This window comes from Salvelinus fontinalis, chromosome 16, assembly GCF_029448725.1.
Source record: "Salvelinus fontinalis isolate EN_2023a chromosome 16, ASM2944872v1, whole genome shotgun sequence".
NCBI lineage: Eukaryota > Metazoa > Chordata > Actinopteri > Salmoniformes > Salmonidae > Salvelinus > Salvelinus fontinalis.
In genome coordinates, this window is record NC_074680.1 from 6,866,993 (window position 1) to 6,884,011 (window position 17,019).

A 17,019-nucleotide genomic window follows, 5' to 3' on the forward strand; every position below is an offset into this window, starting at 1 on the left:
ACGTTATATACAGTGGGTTTGTGAGGGTTTTTACTTTAAAGAGATTAACTTGACACAAGTTAGGGCTCCCGAGTGGCACAGCAGTCTATTGCCGTGCTAGAGGTGTCACTATAGACCCTGGTTCGTTCCCAGGCTGTCTCACAACCGGCCGTGTACGGGAGTCCTATTTGGCGGCGCACAATTGGCCCAGCGTCGTCCGTGTTAGGGGAGGGTTTGGCAGGGGGTGTAAGCCATCATTGTAAATAAGTATTTGTTCTTAAATGACTTTCCTCGTTAAATAAAGGTTACATGAAAAAATAGGTGTTATTGTTGTCAGTTTAAGTGGTTTAGCAGTGTGGTAGAAGTGTTTGGTCAGAAGTGTTAACCAATTGTCATAGTTCAGGTATCTTTACCTCAACAGAAAATGACTCAAGTAAAAGTGAGTCACCCAGTAAAATACTACTTGAGTAAAAGTCTAAAAGTATTTGGTTTTAAATATACTTAAGTATCCAAAGTATACATCTCTTCAAATTCCTTATAAAGCAGGTGGCACCATTGTCTTTTTTTTTTATTTTTTATTTTTTATGTATGGATAGCCAGAGGCATGCTCCAACACAGACATAATTTACAAAGCATGTGTTTAGTGAGTTCGCCAGATCAGAGGCAGTGGGGATGACCAGGGATGTTTTCTTGACGAGTGTGTGAATTAGACAATTTTCCTTTCCTGCTAAGCATTCAAAATGTAACGAGTACTATTGGGTGTCAGGGAAAATGTATGGAGTAAAAAGTGCAGAATTGTATTTAGGAATGTAGTGAAGTAAAAGTAGTCAAACATATAAATCGTAAAGTACAGATACCCCAAAAAACAACTTAAGTGTTTTTACTTATGTACTTTACACCACTGAGTGTTAGTGTTTAGTGTTAGAGTTCCACCCTCAGTAGTAGGACTTCTGTCCACTCAAGGTGGTCTTGGTTGGTTCACTTCACATGGTTACTACCCTGCCATGCTTTAATTCTGCATACGGTCCCGTAAGGGGCCTGGGGTTGGTTAATTTTCTTGAGTAATGTCTAACTCTAAGCAAACGTGGGTATAAAGTACTGTATGAAGGCAATGTATTTGCTCAAGGACACAGACTGCAGATGCAGTTCAACAAAACAAAGGTTGGTCTGTGTGTACTCGGGTTGGGTGGTATCCAGATTCTCATACCGTTTCTGAACCATACTGGGGGTATACGGTATTAGCGGAAGTGCACACAAGGGGCACTAATGGGAAGGGGAAAAAAAGTCTCTGCTGTAACCAAGACACTTGATCTTGACTTCTATGTACTATATAAACGATATATCGCCCAAGCCTATTGTGTGAATGTTCCGTTGTAATTGCGGTACGATACAGCTATTTAGGATGTTTTGGGTAAGGTGAAGTAGGCCTCAGCTCAAAAGCAGCCTCTTTGCTACAACGCTGGTGTTAAAATCTAACTATTTCAAGCTGTGGCTATGGTTACTATTCTCAATGTCATTGACAGTGCTATCAGTTTGTTTCCAGGGAGACTCATAACACAAACGTACATCGGGGTTGTGAACTTCCCGTGGTTAATTTTCACAGGGTTTTCTGTCTACTCTCGTTTCCTCTCTCCATCAGTCTGCGCCCAGATGTTTTCTTCAGTAGTTGAGAGCGTTGAACTCGTCTTAGGATGAACCCTGCGTGTGTTACTGCTCTGTATCCTTCGAAGGAAACACACTAGCATTGGATAGCACTGTTGCACCAAGCCATTTCCTCTCTCTCAACTAAGCTCTCTCGCTTTCTACGCTCTCTTGGCTACACCTATTGTTTTCAACCCTCTTTTCGGTTGGCTTCTCTGTATCGTCGCTCGAATGTACACACACTTTAATCAGGACACACCCTTGTGTGAGAGAAGCGTGACCTCCCGGCAACTTTCTAAATATTCTTCATCTTTATGTGCTAAAACGTCTGCTAGTTTCCTCACTGGTCCATTTGGAGAGATCCAAGAGAGACCGCTTTGTACTAAAGGACAGGCGGCCGAAGTTCAAATCGGTGTATTCAACCTCAAAATACACAGTCACTTGAAAACACGCGCATTGTATCATGGTTAAGATCAGACGGGTTGAAATGTTTTCGCATTGTGTAGATTATAATCGAGCTCGGAAAGGTTCCCTCCGCCCACTATGCTGCGAGTATCATGGATAATGGACGTTCTCCCCCTCTGTCTCTCTCTCTCTAGGAGGATGACATCATCAAGGAGATTAACATCACCCACGTGGTCAAGGAAGGTTCGGAGAAGGCCGACGCTCGCCAGTTTGAGCTGCTCAAAGTGCTGGGCCAGGGTTCCTTCGGCAAGGTAAGACGTCACCCCTCTAAGGTAGCACATGGCCTTCGATCAAATACCCCCCTCATGACAGATCTGAGACGTGGTTCACATTGCAATATACACATATACACAATATACACAAGTATATCTTTTGTTTTGAACGGTCATCTCATGTCTCGTGTTTTGAACGGAACAACTCATGTTGCTGATGACAGCACTTGACCGTTGAAAGCTTAGCACTACAGTCAATATACTTAATAATTTGCCTCTAAATAAGCGTGGCAAAAAAACGGTTTCCTAGGAAACAGTTTCCAAAATGCAGTGTTCAATCTCCCCAAAGTGTTGTTTCTTATTGTGTTTGTGGACAGATCAAAAAAAGCGTATGCACCATAATTAAGAGGTTTTAAAGCCTGTAGGATGCAAGAATCCATTTACATTTTGTATGGTCATTGGTATGGTTTGAGATTGTTCAGGCGTTCTCTGGTGCCACTATGTTAGTAATCCACACCTGGATTAGCCTGAGACGCACACAAACATGTAACCGATGTGAAAAATGACTAGCTAGTTAGCGGTGCGTGCTAGTGGGGTTCAATCGTTGACGTCACTCGCTCGGAGACCTTGAAGTGCTTGTTTCCCTTGCGGAGTTTTTGTGGCGCGATGGGTAACGATGCTTCTTGTGTGACAGTAGACGATGTGTTCAGAGGGTCTTTGGTTTGAGCCCAGGTTGGGGTAAGAAGAGGGACGGAAGCAACACTGTTAGACACAGACACACACACACCTGTCATTCAGCTCACTGCTTCACCCACTCCTCTAGCATTGTGGCACAGGAAGTGGTCTAGATTAACTTTATTTAGACCACGTGAAACACATTATTGACAAATCCATTCAATGTTCATTGTAATTAGTTCAGTTAGTATGTACAGAACCAGTCAAAAGTTTGGACACTCATTCAAGGGTTTATCTTTATTTTTACTATTTTCTACATTATAGAATAATAGTGAAGACATCAAAACTATGAAATAACACATGGATTCATGTAGTAACCAAAAAAGTGTTAAACAAATCAAAATGTATTTTATATTCTTCAAAGTACCCACCCTTGGCCTTGATGACAGCTTTGCACACTCTTGGCATTCTCTCAACCAACTTCACCTGGAATGCTTTTCCAACAGTCTTGAAGGAGTTCCCACATAAGCTGAGCACTTGTTGGCTGCTTTTCCTTCACTCTGCAGTCCAACTCAACCCAAACCATCTCAATTGGGGCGGCAGGTAGCCTAGTGGTTAGAGCGTTGGACTTGTAACTGGAAGGTCGAATCCCCCGAGCTGACAAGGTAAATAATCTGTCGTTTTGCCCCTGAACAAGGCAGTTAACCCATTGTTCCTAGGCCGTCATTGAAAATAAGAATTTGTTCTTAACTGACTTGCCTAGTTAAATAAAGGTAAAATAAATAAATTGGGTTGAGGTTGGGTGATTGTGGAGGCCAGGTCATCTGATGCAGCACTCCATCACTCTCCTTCTTGGTCAAATAGCCCTTACACAGCCTGGAGGTGTGTTGGTTCATTGTCCTGTTGAAAAACAAATGATAGTCCCACTAATCGCACACCAGATGGAATGGCGTATCGCTGCAGAATGCTGTGGTAGCCATGCTGGTTAAGTGTGCCTTGAATTCTAAATAAATCACAGACAGTATCACCAGCAAAGCACCCCCACACAGTAACACCACCTCTATTTTTCACGGTGGGAACCACACATGCGGAGATCATCTGTTCACCAACTCTGTGTCATACAAAGACATGGCTCTTGGAACCAAAAATCTCAAATTTGGACTTATCAGACCAAAGGACAGATTTCCACCGGTCTAATGTCCATTACTCATGTTTCTTGGCCCAAGCAAGTTTCTTCTTCTTATTGGTATCCTTTAGTAGTGTTTTTTTGCGGCCATTCGACCGTGGAGGCTTGATTTACGCAGTCTCCTCTGAACAGTTGATGTTGAGATGTGTCTGTTACTTGAACTCTGTAGCATTTATTTGGGCTGAAATTTCTGCGTCTAGTAACTCTAATCAACTTCTCCTCTGCAGCAGAGGTAACTCTAGGTCTTCCTTTCCTGTGGCCGTCCTCATGAGAGCCAGTTTCATCATATCGCTTGATGGTTTTTGCGACTGCACTTGAAGAAACTTTCCCTCATTGACTGACCTTCATGTATTAAAGTAACGATGGACTGTCATTTCTCTTTGCTTATTTGAGCTGTTCTTACCATAATAGGGCCATCATCTGTATACCACCCCTACCTTGTCACAATACAACTGATTGGCTCAAATGCATTAAAGGAATAGAAATTCCACAAATTTACTTTTAACAAGGCACACCTGTTAATTGAGTGTGCAAAGCTGTCAAGGCACAGGATGGCAACTTTTTGAAGAATCTCAAATATAAAATATATTTTGATTTGTTTAACACTTATTTTGTTTACTGCATGATTCCATATGTGTTATTTCTTAGTTTTGACGTCTTCACTATTATTCTACAATGTAGAAAATAGTCAAAATAAAGAAAAACCCTTGAATGAGTAGGTGTGTCCAAACTTTTGACTGGTACTGTATATAGACAAACCAACTCCATGTTAACTCATATTCGTTCCATTTAATCTCCCATCAGACTGCAAGATCAGAAATAGCAAAACATAATATCTGTTTGAGCTCATTGCTCTTGATGTCTGGTCATTTCAAAATGGATTGTGAATGTAATAAATGTATAGAGAGTGAACAATATGGAAGTTAAACCTAACTAGCACAGTATAATAGATGTTTACCTAGCAGTTTATGGAACATTGTCTATCATTTGATGGTATTTGCATGTCATTTGCAGTTCAAGAAAATCCCCATGGAAAATCAAAGACCAAGGTATTTTGTTTATTGAGAAGGAGTTCTACCAATGAACATTCCCCTTGTCAGTCCCATAGGTTTGTAGCCTAATGCACTGGATTGACCATAGAAATAGAAATACCTATGTATACATTCAATATGGCTGCCGGTCCCTCCGTCTTAGAGCATAGACTTGAGTTGGAATGTCCCTTCTAGTTCTTCATTTTCTATGGGATTGAGAGTTGGATCTTGTGTTGCCTGCAGGTTTTCTTGGTGCGGAAGGTAACGCCTCCCGACAACAACGAGCTGTACGCCATGAAGGTCCTGAGAAAGGCCACCCTCAAAGGTACACACAAACGTTTGTTTTTACTACCCTTGATTCCCATTAAAAATCCTGTTTTCCCTAAAGCTAACCCTTAACCCCAAACCCCTAAACCTAACCCTGAAATTGCTGTTTTCCTTGTGGGGACTGGTAAAATGTCCCCTCCCTGTTCGAATGTTCTTTTTATTTTACTATCCTTGTGATATTATATATATATATATATATTATAATAATATAATATAATTTATATATATTATATTATACTTCTGGTTAGAATGGCGTCGGAGGAGATGGCTGATGTTTTATGGGCTCCTAACCAATTGTGCTATTGTGTGTTTTTTTTGCGTTATTTGGAACTTATTTTGTACATAATGTTTATGCTACCGTCTCTTATGACCGAAAAGAGCTTCTGGACATCAGAACAGCGATTTAATAACCTCGTACTGGACGAAGATTTGTTCTTTAACGTGTCGGACGCAAAGGATTTACTTCACACGCCGGATAAGGCCCAAATCCCTGTCATTCGCATGAAGAAGACAGAGATATAGGGGACGTAGGTCGCGGGTGCCTTGTAAGGAACCGACGGCAAGTGGGTAATCCGTCTCTACCATCCGTCCTATTAGCCAACGTGATTGGATAATAAACTGGATGAGCTCCGTTCAAGACTGTCCTACCAACAGGACATTAATAACTGTAATATCTTGTGTTTCACCAAGTCGTGGCTGAACGACGACATGGATAAAATACAACTGGTGTTTTTTTTTTCATACATCGGCAAGATAGAACAGCTGCCTCCGGTAAGACAATGGGTGACGGTCTGTGTCTTATTTGTCAATAACAGCTGGTGCACGAAATCAAATATTAAGGATGTCTTGCCTGAGGTAGAGTATCTCATGATAACCTCATGACTCTCTTTTTTTCAATTGTTTTTAAAATAATAATTTAACCTTTATTTATAGGCAAGTCAGTTAAGAACAAATTCTTATTTACAATGACGGCCTACCGGGAAACAGTGGGCAGAACGACAGATTTTTACCCCGTCGGCTCAGGGATTCAACCTTTCGGATACTGGCACAATGCTCTAATCACTAGGCTTCCTGCCGCCCCAAAGTAGATGTCAGAAGTGGGATTTAACAAGAAAGTTTTCGGAGCTGTCTATTTACCACCACAAACCGATACTGGCACTAAGACTGCACTCAACGAGCTGTATAAGGCCATTAGCAAGCAAGGAAAATGCTCATTGAGGCGACACTCCTAGTGGCTGGGGACTTTAATGCAGGGAAACTGAAATCCATTTTACCTAATTTCTACCTACATGTTACATGTGCAACCAGAGGGGGGGGGGGGGGGGGGACTCTAGACCGCCTTTAATACACCCACAGAGACGCGTACAAAGCTCTCCCTCGCCATCCATTTGGCAAATCTGACAATAACTCTATCCTCCTGATTCCTGCTTACAAGCAAAAACTAAAGCAGGAAGTAGCAGTGATTCGCTCAAGTCTGTAATACCAACATGTTTCAAGCAGACCACCATAGTCCCTGTGCCCAAGAACACCAAGGTAACCTGCCTAAATGACTACCGACCCGTGCAGTCATATCTATAGCCATGAAGTGCATTGAAAGGCTGGTCATGGCTCACATCAACACCATTATCCCAGAAACCCTAGACCCACTCAATTTGCATACCGCCCCAACAGATCCACAGATAATGCAATCTCTATTGCACTCCACACTGCCCTTTCCCAGGAACACCTATGTGAGAATGATTTTCATTGAATACAGCTCAGCGTTCAACACCATAGTGCCCTCAAAGCTCTTCACTAAGCTAAGGACCCTGGGATTAAAACAGCTCCCTCTGCAACTGGATCCTGGACTTCCTGACGGGCCGCCCCCAGTTGGTAAGGGTACGTAACAACACATCTGCCACGCTGATCTTCAACACAGGGGCCCCTCAGGGGTGTGTGCTCAGTCCCCTCATGTACTCCCTGTTCACTCATGACTGCACGACTCCAACACCGAGGTGGAAAAAGTACTACATTTTCATACTTGAGTACAAGTAAAGATACCTTAGTTATTTTCCTTTTTTATTACTTTTTTTTGACAGACATGGGCACACTCCAACACTCAGACATCATTTACAAAATAAGCATTTATGTTTAGTGAGTCCACCAGATCAGAGGCAGTAGGGATGACCTGGGACCTTCTCTTGATATGTGTGAATTTGACCTTTTTCCTGTACTGCTAAGCATTCAAATTGGAACAAGTACTTTTTGGCGGCAGGGGAACATGTCTGGAGTAAAAAGTCCATTTTCTTCAGGAATGTAGTGAAGTTAAAGTAGTAAAAAATATAAAAGTAAATTACAGATACCCCAAAAAATGACTTAAGTGGTACTTTAAAGTATTTTTACTTAAGTACTTTACACCACTGCTCCAACGCTATCACTAAGTTTGCCGATGACACAACAGTGGTAGGCCTGATCAGCGATGAGACAGCCTATAGGGAGGAGGTCAGAGACCTGACCGTGGTGCAAGAACAACAACCTCTCCCTCAACGTGATCAAGACAAAGGAGATGATTTCAGGACTACAGGAAAAAGAGGACCGATCACGCCCCCATTCTTATCGACGGGGCTGTAGTGGAGGAGGTTGAGAGCTTCAAGTTCCTTGGTGTCCACATCATCAACAAATGAACATGGTCCAAGCACACCAAGACAGTTGTGAAGAGGGCACAACAAAACGTATTCCCCCTCAGGAGAGTGAAAAGATTTGGCATGGGTCCTCAGATTCTCAAAAGGTTCTACAGCTGCACCATCATCGAGAGCATCCTGACTGGTTGCATCACCGCCTGGTACGGCAACTGCTCGGCCTCCGACCGCAAGGCACTACTGAAGGTAGTGCGTGCGGCCCAGTACGTCACTGGGGCCAAGCTTCCTGCCATCCAAGACCTCTATACCAGGCGATGTCAGAGGAAGGACCTAAAAATTGTCAGACTCCAGCCACCCTAGTCATAGACTGTTCTCTCTGCTTCCGCACGGCAAGCGGTACCGGAGCGCCAAGTCTAGGTCCAAGAGCCTTCTAAACATAATCTACCGCCAACCCATAAGACTCCTGAACATCTAATATAATGGCTACCCAGACTATTTGCATTACCCCCCCCCCTCCCTCTTTTACACTGCTGCTACTCTGTTATCTATGCATAGTCACTTTAATAACTAACTACATGTACACATTACCTCAATTATCTCGACTAACCTGTCATACTTTAGCCCAATTTGGTAAAATACCAAGTCTATAAAGGCTGAGGGAAGCTGAGGGTTGGGATGTGGAATTGGAGACAAGTGGGAGTGGAATTGCTGGGCGAGGGACAGAAAGACGATAAAAGTTTTTAAAAATTGTGTCAACATTTTATTTATTTTTTCCCATTATTTGTAAGGTCTGCACATTGACTGTACCGGTACCCCCTGTACATAGCCTCGCTATTGTTATTTTACTGCTGCTCTTCAATAATTTGTTATTTTTATTTTATTTTTATTAACTGCCTTGTTGGTTAAGGGCATGTACGTAAGCATTTGACATGTACAGTACCAGTCAAAAGTTTGGACACATCTACTCATTCCAGGGTTTTCTTTATTTTTTACATTGTAGATTAATAGTGAAGACATCAAAACTTTGAAATAACACATATAGAATCATGTAGTAACCAAAAGTGTTTGACAAATCAAAATGTATTTCATATTTTAGATTCTTCAAAGTTCCACCCTTTGCCTTGATGACAGCTTTTTGTTATTTATTTTTTCTTCCTTTTTTCCCTTCAGTTTATTTTAGTAAATACTTTCTTTACACTTATTTTTCTCAACTGCGTTGTTGGTTAAGGGCTCTGAATGTAAACATTTCACCTGTTGTATTTGACGCACGTGACTTAACACTTGATTTGTTTTTCTCCTATCACGGGAAACGACACTGAGGCTACACATTCACGGGATTGAAAACATGTTGTGAACTCACTGAGGCCTCCCACATCAAACGGACCCTGCTTTGGCACAAAACACGAGCGGTTGTGTTCTTAGCGAGGGCTCGTTCTCACCTCTTTCATTTGCAGACGTGTCGTTTTGCACTTGCTACTCCATGTGTCCGTTTGCTTTAAACTTTGCCCCCCCCCCCCCCCCCCCCCCCGCACTGTTTGTTTTGATCTTGTTTCAAGGCTTTGAGAGTGAAAAGAAATCACCCATTTTTCAGTTGGTGTGTAGCTGTTGTGTGCTGTGGTCTGCTGCTGTGGGATCTACTCTACACTAGACGTCAACACCCTGACAGTTTCATAGATTAGCGTTCCAATGTAATTGTGTGGTGAAAATTGGTCAAACTTTGGTTTCACATGGCACTCGACAAAGGATATTTTCATTATTTCTGTTTGTTAGATGAATCGATTGAACCATTTTATGGCCTTCAGACAAGCATTGATTATTTGGTGTTTTGTATTGAATATATCCCATTAAAATACCAATGGTGGCCTGCTGGTGTTGATTCAGGTCATGTCTCAGCCTTAGGCCCCTGGTTCCAAACCCATCTGTTACTGAGCCAAGGCTATAGTAAGGTTTTGAGCTAACCTCATGACAGCGCTGACACGGTGTGCCCCTCACCTCCCACAGTGAGAGACCGAGTGAGGACCAAGATGGAGAGAGACATCCTGGCAGATGTCAACCACCCCTTTGTGGTCAAACTCCACTATGGTGAGTAACAACCAGAGAGAGGTTCAAAAAGTGAAGTATATGAGAAAGAAAAGCAGGTCTGGTGATAACGCCATGACACCCTACAGCTATTAACGTCGCTCGGTGTCAGCGCTCATCAAGGGCAGTCATTTCATTGAAGGGTAACAACTTTGGGTGTTCTAGGTTTGTCAGACAAATTGACTTTTAGCACTACTCCTAACCACATGTTTGTGTGTATGTGCATCCAGCATTTCAGACGGAGGGAAAGCTCTATCTGATCCTGGACTTTCTGAGAGGAGGCGATCTCTTCACCAGGCTGTCGAAAGAGGTGTGTTCTTAGTCTTATTCCTGATGGACATTTTATGTCTCGTTCTCTCTAATCATAATCCTGTCTGGACTCATATACGTTTTTTTCTCTCTCGCTCTCTCTCCTCTGTCTCTCTCGCTCTCTCTCCTCTGTCTCTCTCGCTCTCTCTCCTCTGTCTCTCTCGCTCTCTCTCTGTCTCTCTCGCTCTCTCTCCTCTGTCTCTCTCGCTCTCTCTCCTCTGTCTCTCTCGCTCTCTCTCCTCTGTCTCTCTCGCTCTCTCTCCTCTGTCTCTCTCGCTCTCTCTCTGTCTCTCTCGCTCTCTCTCTGTCTCTCTCGCTCTCTCTCCTCTGTCTCTCTCGCTCTCTCTCCTCTGTCTCTCTCGCTCTCTCTCCTCTGTCTCTCTCTCTGCTCTCTCTCTCTGTCTCTCTCTCTGCTCTCTCTCTCTGTCTCTCTCTCTGCTCTCTCTCCTCTGTCTCTCTCTCTGCTCTCTCTCCTCTCTCTTCTCTCTCTCCGCTCTCTCTCTCTCCGCTCTCTCTCTCCGCTCTCTCTCCTCTGTCTCTCTCTCTCCGCTCTCTCTCTCTCCTCTGTCTCTCTCGCGCTCTCTCTCTCTCCTCTGTCTCTCTCGCGCTCTCTCTCTCTCCTCTGTCTCTCTCGCGCTCTCTCTCTCTCCTCTGTCTCTCTCGCGCTCTCTCTCTCTCCTCTGTCTCTCTCGCGCTCTCTCTCTCTCTCCTCTGTCTCTCTCGCGCTCTCTCTCTCTCTCTCCTCTGTCTCTCTCGCGCTCTCTCTCTCTCTCTCCTCTGTCTCTCTCGCGCTCTCTCTCTCTCTCTCCTCTGTCTCTCTCGCGCTCTCTCTCTCTCTCTCCTCTGTCGCTCTCGCGCTCTCTCTCTCTCTCTCTCTCCTCTGTCTCTCTCGCGCTCTCTCTCTCTCTCTCTCTCCTCTGTCTCTCTCGCGCTCTCTCTCTCTCTCTCTCTCCTCTGTCTCTCTCGCGCTCTCTCTCTCTCTCTCTCTCCTCTGTCTCTCTCGCGCTCTCTCTCTCTCTCTCTCCCCTCTGTCTCTCTCGCGCTCTCTCTCTCTCTCTCTCTCCTCTGTCTCTCTCGCGCTCTCTCTCTCTCTCTCTCTCCTCTGTCTCTCTCGCGCTCTCTCTCTCTCTCTCTCTCCTCTGTCTCTCTCGCGCTCTCTCTCTCTCTCTCTCTCCTCTGTCTCTCTCGCGCTCTCTCTCTCTCTCTCTCCTCTGTCTCTCTCGCGCTCTCTCTCTCTCTCTCTCTCCTCTGTCTCTCTCGCGCTCTCTCTCTCTCTCTCTCTCCTCTGTCTCTCTCGCGCTCTCTCTCTCTCTCTCTCCTCTGTCTCTCTCGCGCTCTTTCTCCTCTGTCTCTCTCGCGCTCTCTCTCTCTCTCTCCTCTGTCTCTCTCGCGCTCTCTCTCTCTCTCTCCTCTGTCTCTCTCGCGCTCTCTCTCCTCTGTCTCTCTCGCGCTCTCTCTCCTCTGTCTCTCTCGCGCTCTCTCTCCTCTGTCTCTCTCGCGCTCTCTCTCCTCTGTCTCTCTCGCGCTCTCTCTCCTCTGTCTCTCTCGCGCTCTCTCTCCTCTGTCTCTCTCGCGCTCTCTCGCGCTCTGTCTCTCTCGCGCTCTCTCTCGCGCGCTCTCTCTCTCGCGCGCGCTCTCTCGCGCGCGCTCTCTCGCGCGCGCTCTCTCTCGCGCTCTCTCTCTCTCGCGCTCTCTCGCGCTCTCTCGCGCTCTCTCTCTCGCGCTCTCTCTCTCGCGCTCTCTCTCTCGCGCTCTCTCTCTCTCGCGCTCTCTCTCTCTCGCGCTCTCTCTCTCTCGCGCTCTCTCTCTCTCGCGCTCTCTCCTCTGTCGCGCTCTCTCCTCTGTCGCGCTCTCTCCTCTGTCGCGCTCTCTCCTCTGTCGCGCTCTCTCCTCTGTCGCGCTCTCTCCTCTGTCGCGCTCTCTCCTCTGTCGCGCTCTCTGTCGCGCTCTCTGTCGCGCTCTCTGTCGCGCTCTCTGTCGCGCTCTCTGTCGCGCTCTCTGTCGCGCTCTCTGTCGCGCTCTCTGTCGCGCTCTCTGTCGCGCTCTCTGTCGCGCTCTCTGTCGCGCTCTCTGTCGCGCTCTCTGTCGCGCTCTCTGTCGCGCTCTCTGTCGCGCTCTCTGTCGCGCTCTCTGTCGCGCTCTCTGTCGCGCTCTCTGTCGCGCTCTCTGTCGCGCTCTCTGTCGCGCTCTCTGTCGCGCTCTCTGTCGCGCTCTCTGTCGCGCTCTCTGTCGCGCTCTCTGTCGCGCTCTCTGTCGCGCTCTCTGTCGCGCTCTCTCCTCTGTCTCTCTCCTCTGTCTCTCTCCTCTGTCTCTCTCCTCTGTCTCTCTCCTCTGTCTCTCTCCTCTGTCTCTCTCCTCTGTCTCTCTCCTCTGTCTCTCTCCTCTGTCTCTCTCGCTCTCTCTCTCCTCTGTCTCTCTCCTCTGTCTCTCTCGCTCTCTCTCTCCTCTGTCTCTCTCGCTCTCTCTCTCTCGCTCTCTCTCGCGCTCTCTGTCGCGCTCTCTGTCGCGCTCTCTGTCGCGCTCTCTGTCGCGCTCTCTGTCGCGCTCTCTGTCGCGCTCTCTGTCGCGCTCTCTGTCGCGCTCTCTGTCGCGCTCTCTGTCGCGCTCTCTGTCGCGCTCCTCTGTCGCGCGCTCTCTCTCTCTCCTCTGTCGCGCTCTCTGTCGCGCTCTCTGTCGCGCTCTCTGTCGCGCTCTCTGTCGCGCTCTCTGTCGCGCTCTCTGTCGCGCTCCTCTGTCGCGCGCTCTCTCTCTCTCCTCTGTCGCGCGCTCTCTCTCTCTCCTCTGTCGCGCGCTCTCTCTCTCTCCTCTGTCGCGCGCTCTCTCTCTCTCCTCTGTCGCGCGCTCTCTCTCTCTCTCCTCTGTCGCGCGCTCTCTCTCTCTCTCCTCTGTCGCGCGCTCTCTCTCTCTCTCCTCTGTCGCGCGCTCTCTCTCTCTCTCCTCTGTCGCGCGCTCTCTCTCTCTCTCCTCTGTCGCGCGCTCTCTCTCTCTCTCCTCTGTCGCGCGCTCTCTCTCTCTCTCCTCTGTCGCGCGCTCTCTCTCTCTCTCCTCTGTCGCGCGCTCTCTCTCTCTCTCCTCTGTCGCGCGCTCTCTCTCTCTCTCCTCTGTCGCGCGCTCTCTCTCTCTCTCCTCTGTCGCGCGCTCTCTCTCTCTCTCCTCTGTCGCGCGCTCTCTCTCTCTCTCCTCTGTCGCGCGCTCTCTCTCTCTCTCCTCTGTCGCGCGCTCTCTCTCTCTCTCCTCTGTCGCGCGCTCTCTCTCTCTCTCCTCTGTCGCGCGCTCTCTCTCTCTCTCCTCTGTCGCGCGCTCTCTCTCTCTCTCCTCTGTCGCGCGCTCTCTCTCTCTCTCCTCTGTCGCGCGCTCTCTCTCTCTCTCCTCTGTCGCGCGCTCTCTCTCTCTCTCCTCTGTCGCGCGCTCTCTCTCTCTCTCCTCTGTCGCGCGCTCTCTCTCTCTCTCCTCTGTCGCGCGCTCTCTCTCTCTCTCCTCTGTCGCGCGCTCTCTCTCTCTCTCCTCTGTCGCGCGCTCTCTCTCTCTCTCCTCTGTCGCGCGCTCTCTCTCTCTCTCCTCTGTCGCGCGCTCTCTCTCTCTCTCCTCTGTCGCGCGCTCTCTCTCTCTCTCCTCTGTCGCGCGCTCTCTCTCTCTCTCCTCTGTCGCGCGCTCTCTCTCTCTCTCCTCTGTCGCGCGCTCTCTCTCTCTCTCCTCTGTCGCGCGCTCTCTCTCTCTCTCCTCTGTCGCGCGCTCTCTCTCTCTCTCCTCTGTCGCGCGCTCTCTCTCTCTCTCCTCTGTCGCGCGCTCTCTCTCTCTCTCCTCTGTCGCGCGCTCTCTCTCTCTCTCCTCTGTCGCGCGCTCTCTCTCTCTCTCCTCTGTCGCGCGCTCTCTCTCTCTCTCCTCTGTCGCGCGCTCTCTCTCTCTCTCCTCTGTCGCGCGCTCTCTCTCTCTCTCCTCTGTCGCGCGCTCTCTCTCTCTCTCCTCTGTCGCGCGCTCTCTCTCTCTCTCCTCTGTCGCGCGCTCTCTCTCTCTCTCCTCTGTCGCGCGCTCTCTCTCTCTCTCTGTGTCTTGTATCGTTTCCAGGTGATGTTCACAGAGGAGGATGTGAAGTTCTACCTAGCAGAGTTGGCCCTGGGCCTGGACCACCTGCATGGCCTGGGCATCATCTACAGAGACCTCAAACCTGAGAAGTAGGTGGAGCCTCAGCGAAGGGCAGCTAGTCCTGGCTAGCTTAGCGTAGCAGCATCACACATCCTTGCATTGCCTTCCTAATATAATAATAAATGCCATTTAGCAGACGATTTTTATCCAAAGCGACTTAACCATATGTGTGCAAACTGAGCATATATTTTACGTATGGGTGGACCCAGTATCATTGTGATGAAAGTGCCATGCTCTACCAACTGAGCTGGAGAGGACGACTTCCTGAGACCTGGGGTGTATTCACTAGGAACCAAACGGAAGCAAATAGAACTAATTCAATTTGTCCAGTAGAAACTCTTGTTTTCATAGCAAAACACAACCGATTGCAACTGTTTGTACTAAAGATTACGCCCCTTATATGCTATGCTATTGTAGCCCCGACCCACAAATGTCTGGGCTTTGGAGTTCTTTTCTATAATGAGAGGGAAATTGCGATGCAGAGTGCTTCTCTGTTGTCTCTTATAGACGTCGCTATATCCATTTTATATAGAAACCAGGAAATGTCACTGCAGTGTAATTTAGCTCCATAGCTATAACATGAATGAACCCCCATCAGAACTGAGAGGACTGAATGCACAACAAGAGCGATCATCACGTCTGGTCTTGAACAATGGGATCTTAACATGACATATGAGAGGATGAGAAAGCTAGTATGCACAGACAGATTACACACGTTTTATCTCTTGTGGCATATACAATTCTGATACACTGAATTCACTGAGAGGGGACATGTTGCTTTGGCCATTACATAAAAAAATATTGTGAAGATGTGCTACTAAATGCTTTTTGTTTTGTCTACAGAGTGTTTTTTGAACTCTTAAGTATTCTAGACTCTTAATGCCAGGTTATTTGTACCAGTCTGTGGTTGTGACAAAAACATTTTGTCTACCTCTATCCCAATATGATAGTCCTACACACCTCACACTAACACCTCTTCTCATTTATATTTTCTAGCATTCTACTGGACGAAGAAGGCCATATCAAACTCACAGGTACCCCCCCACACACACACACACACACACACACACACACACACACACACACACACACACACACACACACACACACACACACACACACACACACACACACACACACACACACTTCCCTCCTCCTGTTGACCTTCCTCCATTAGTCAGTGAGTCGCCAAAGCCTTATCTGTCCCCGTGTAGATAACTTCTCCGTGTGTGAGCCTATATATCATTACCTAGAGGTTAATTATGTTTCTCCTGCATCTTATCAACCCTATAATCGCTCTCTCCTCTGTCGGCTGTTTACCTTTTGGGAGTTCACGCACGTACACAAGCATCAACGGTGACCTTGAATATATGTCACGGTGCGATGTATTAACGTCACACGGGGAATATGAATTATGAGGCCTTTGAATACCCGCACGAGTCACGGAGGCATCAGGAAGTGTTACAGAAAGTTTCCCCTGATAATGGCCCGATATAATCCCCCACTATATAGGGAATAGGGTGCCATTGCGGACGCACCCTGGGCCCTAGTTGTAGGCTATAGACTAGTTATAGGTCAGGTCATATGGTCAGGAACAACTCCTGGCCATATCCATAAAGCATAGTGCAAATCATGTACTCTATTCCTGTACAGGTGTAGGATCCTAATTTGATCATCCTGCACAACAGGAAACACACACTTGTAGTGTATTGAAGGTTTCTAAAGTTAGCGATTTCCACTTTAAAATTTGACTTGATTTACTCGCCCCTTCCAAAAATGTTGATTCATTAAAATCAACACAATAATTCACATTTACTGTTGCTGCAGGATTATTTTCCTGCTGTGATTAAAACTGGTCAAATGAAGATCCTACACCTGTATGCCTGCCTGTCCACTGTGTATTCATGATGCGTGTTTATAATAGTACCGGTAGTTGAATAGTGACTGACTTGTGGTGTTTACACCCCAGATTTTGGCCTGTGTAAAGAGGCCGTTGACCATGAGAAGAAAGCCTACTCCTTCTGCGGTACGGTGGAGTACATGGCACCAGAGGTGGTGAACAGGCAGGGCCACATCCACAGTGCAGACTGGTGGTCGTTTGGGGTACTGATGGTGAGTCGTCGTATCTAATTTCAAATGGAATGTTATTAGTCACATGCACGTACATATACAGGTGTAGACCGTACAGTGAAATGCTTACTTACAAGCCCCTAGCCAACAACGCAGTTTTAAAAATACGAATAAGAAATGAAAGTAACAAGTAGTTAAAGAGCAGCAGTAAAATAACAATAGTTTGACTATATACAGGGGGTACCGGTACAGAGTAAATGTACCAGTATCGACCGGTTAGTCGA

At 46.9% G+C, this 17,019-nt stretch overlaps 1 protein-coding gene across 3 annotated transcripts in view; it reads left to right on the forward strand.

Moving 5' to 3' along the window:
- Positions 1-17,019, forward strand: part of LOC129812577 (ribosomal protein S6 kinase 2 alpha) — a 122,823-nt gene that overhangs the window by 83,713 nt on the left and 22,091 nt on the right. For all 3 annotated transcript variants that reach the window (XM_055864246.1, XM_055864245.1, XM_055864244.1), the window contains 7 exons: positions 2,220-2,336; positions 5,433-5,514; positions 10,136-10,216; positions 10,444-10,523; positions 14,588-14,694; positions 15,662-15,699; positions 16,635-16,777. In XM_055864246.1, the coding sequence (XP_055720221.1) occupies positions 2,220-2,336; positions 5,433-5,514; positions 10,136-10,216; positions 10,444-10,523; positions 14,588-14,694; positions 15,662-15,699; positions 16,635-16,777 (648 nt within the window). The remainder of the gene's footprint in view (positions 1-2,219; positions 2,337-5,432; positions 5,515-10,135; positions 10,217-10,443; positions 10,524-14,587; positions 14,695-15,661; positions 15,700-16,634; positions 16,778-17,019) is intronic.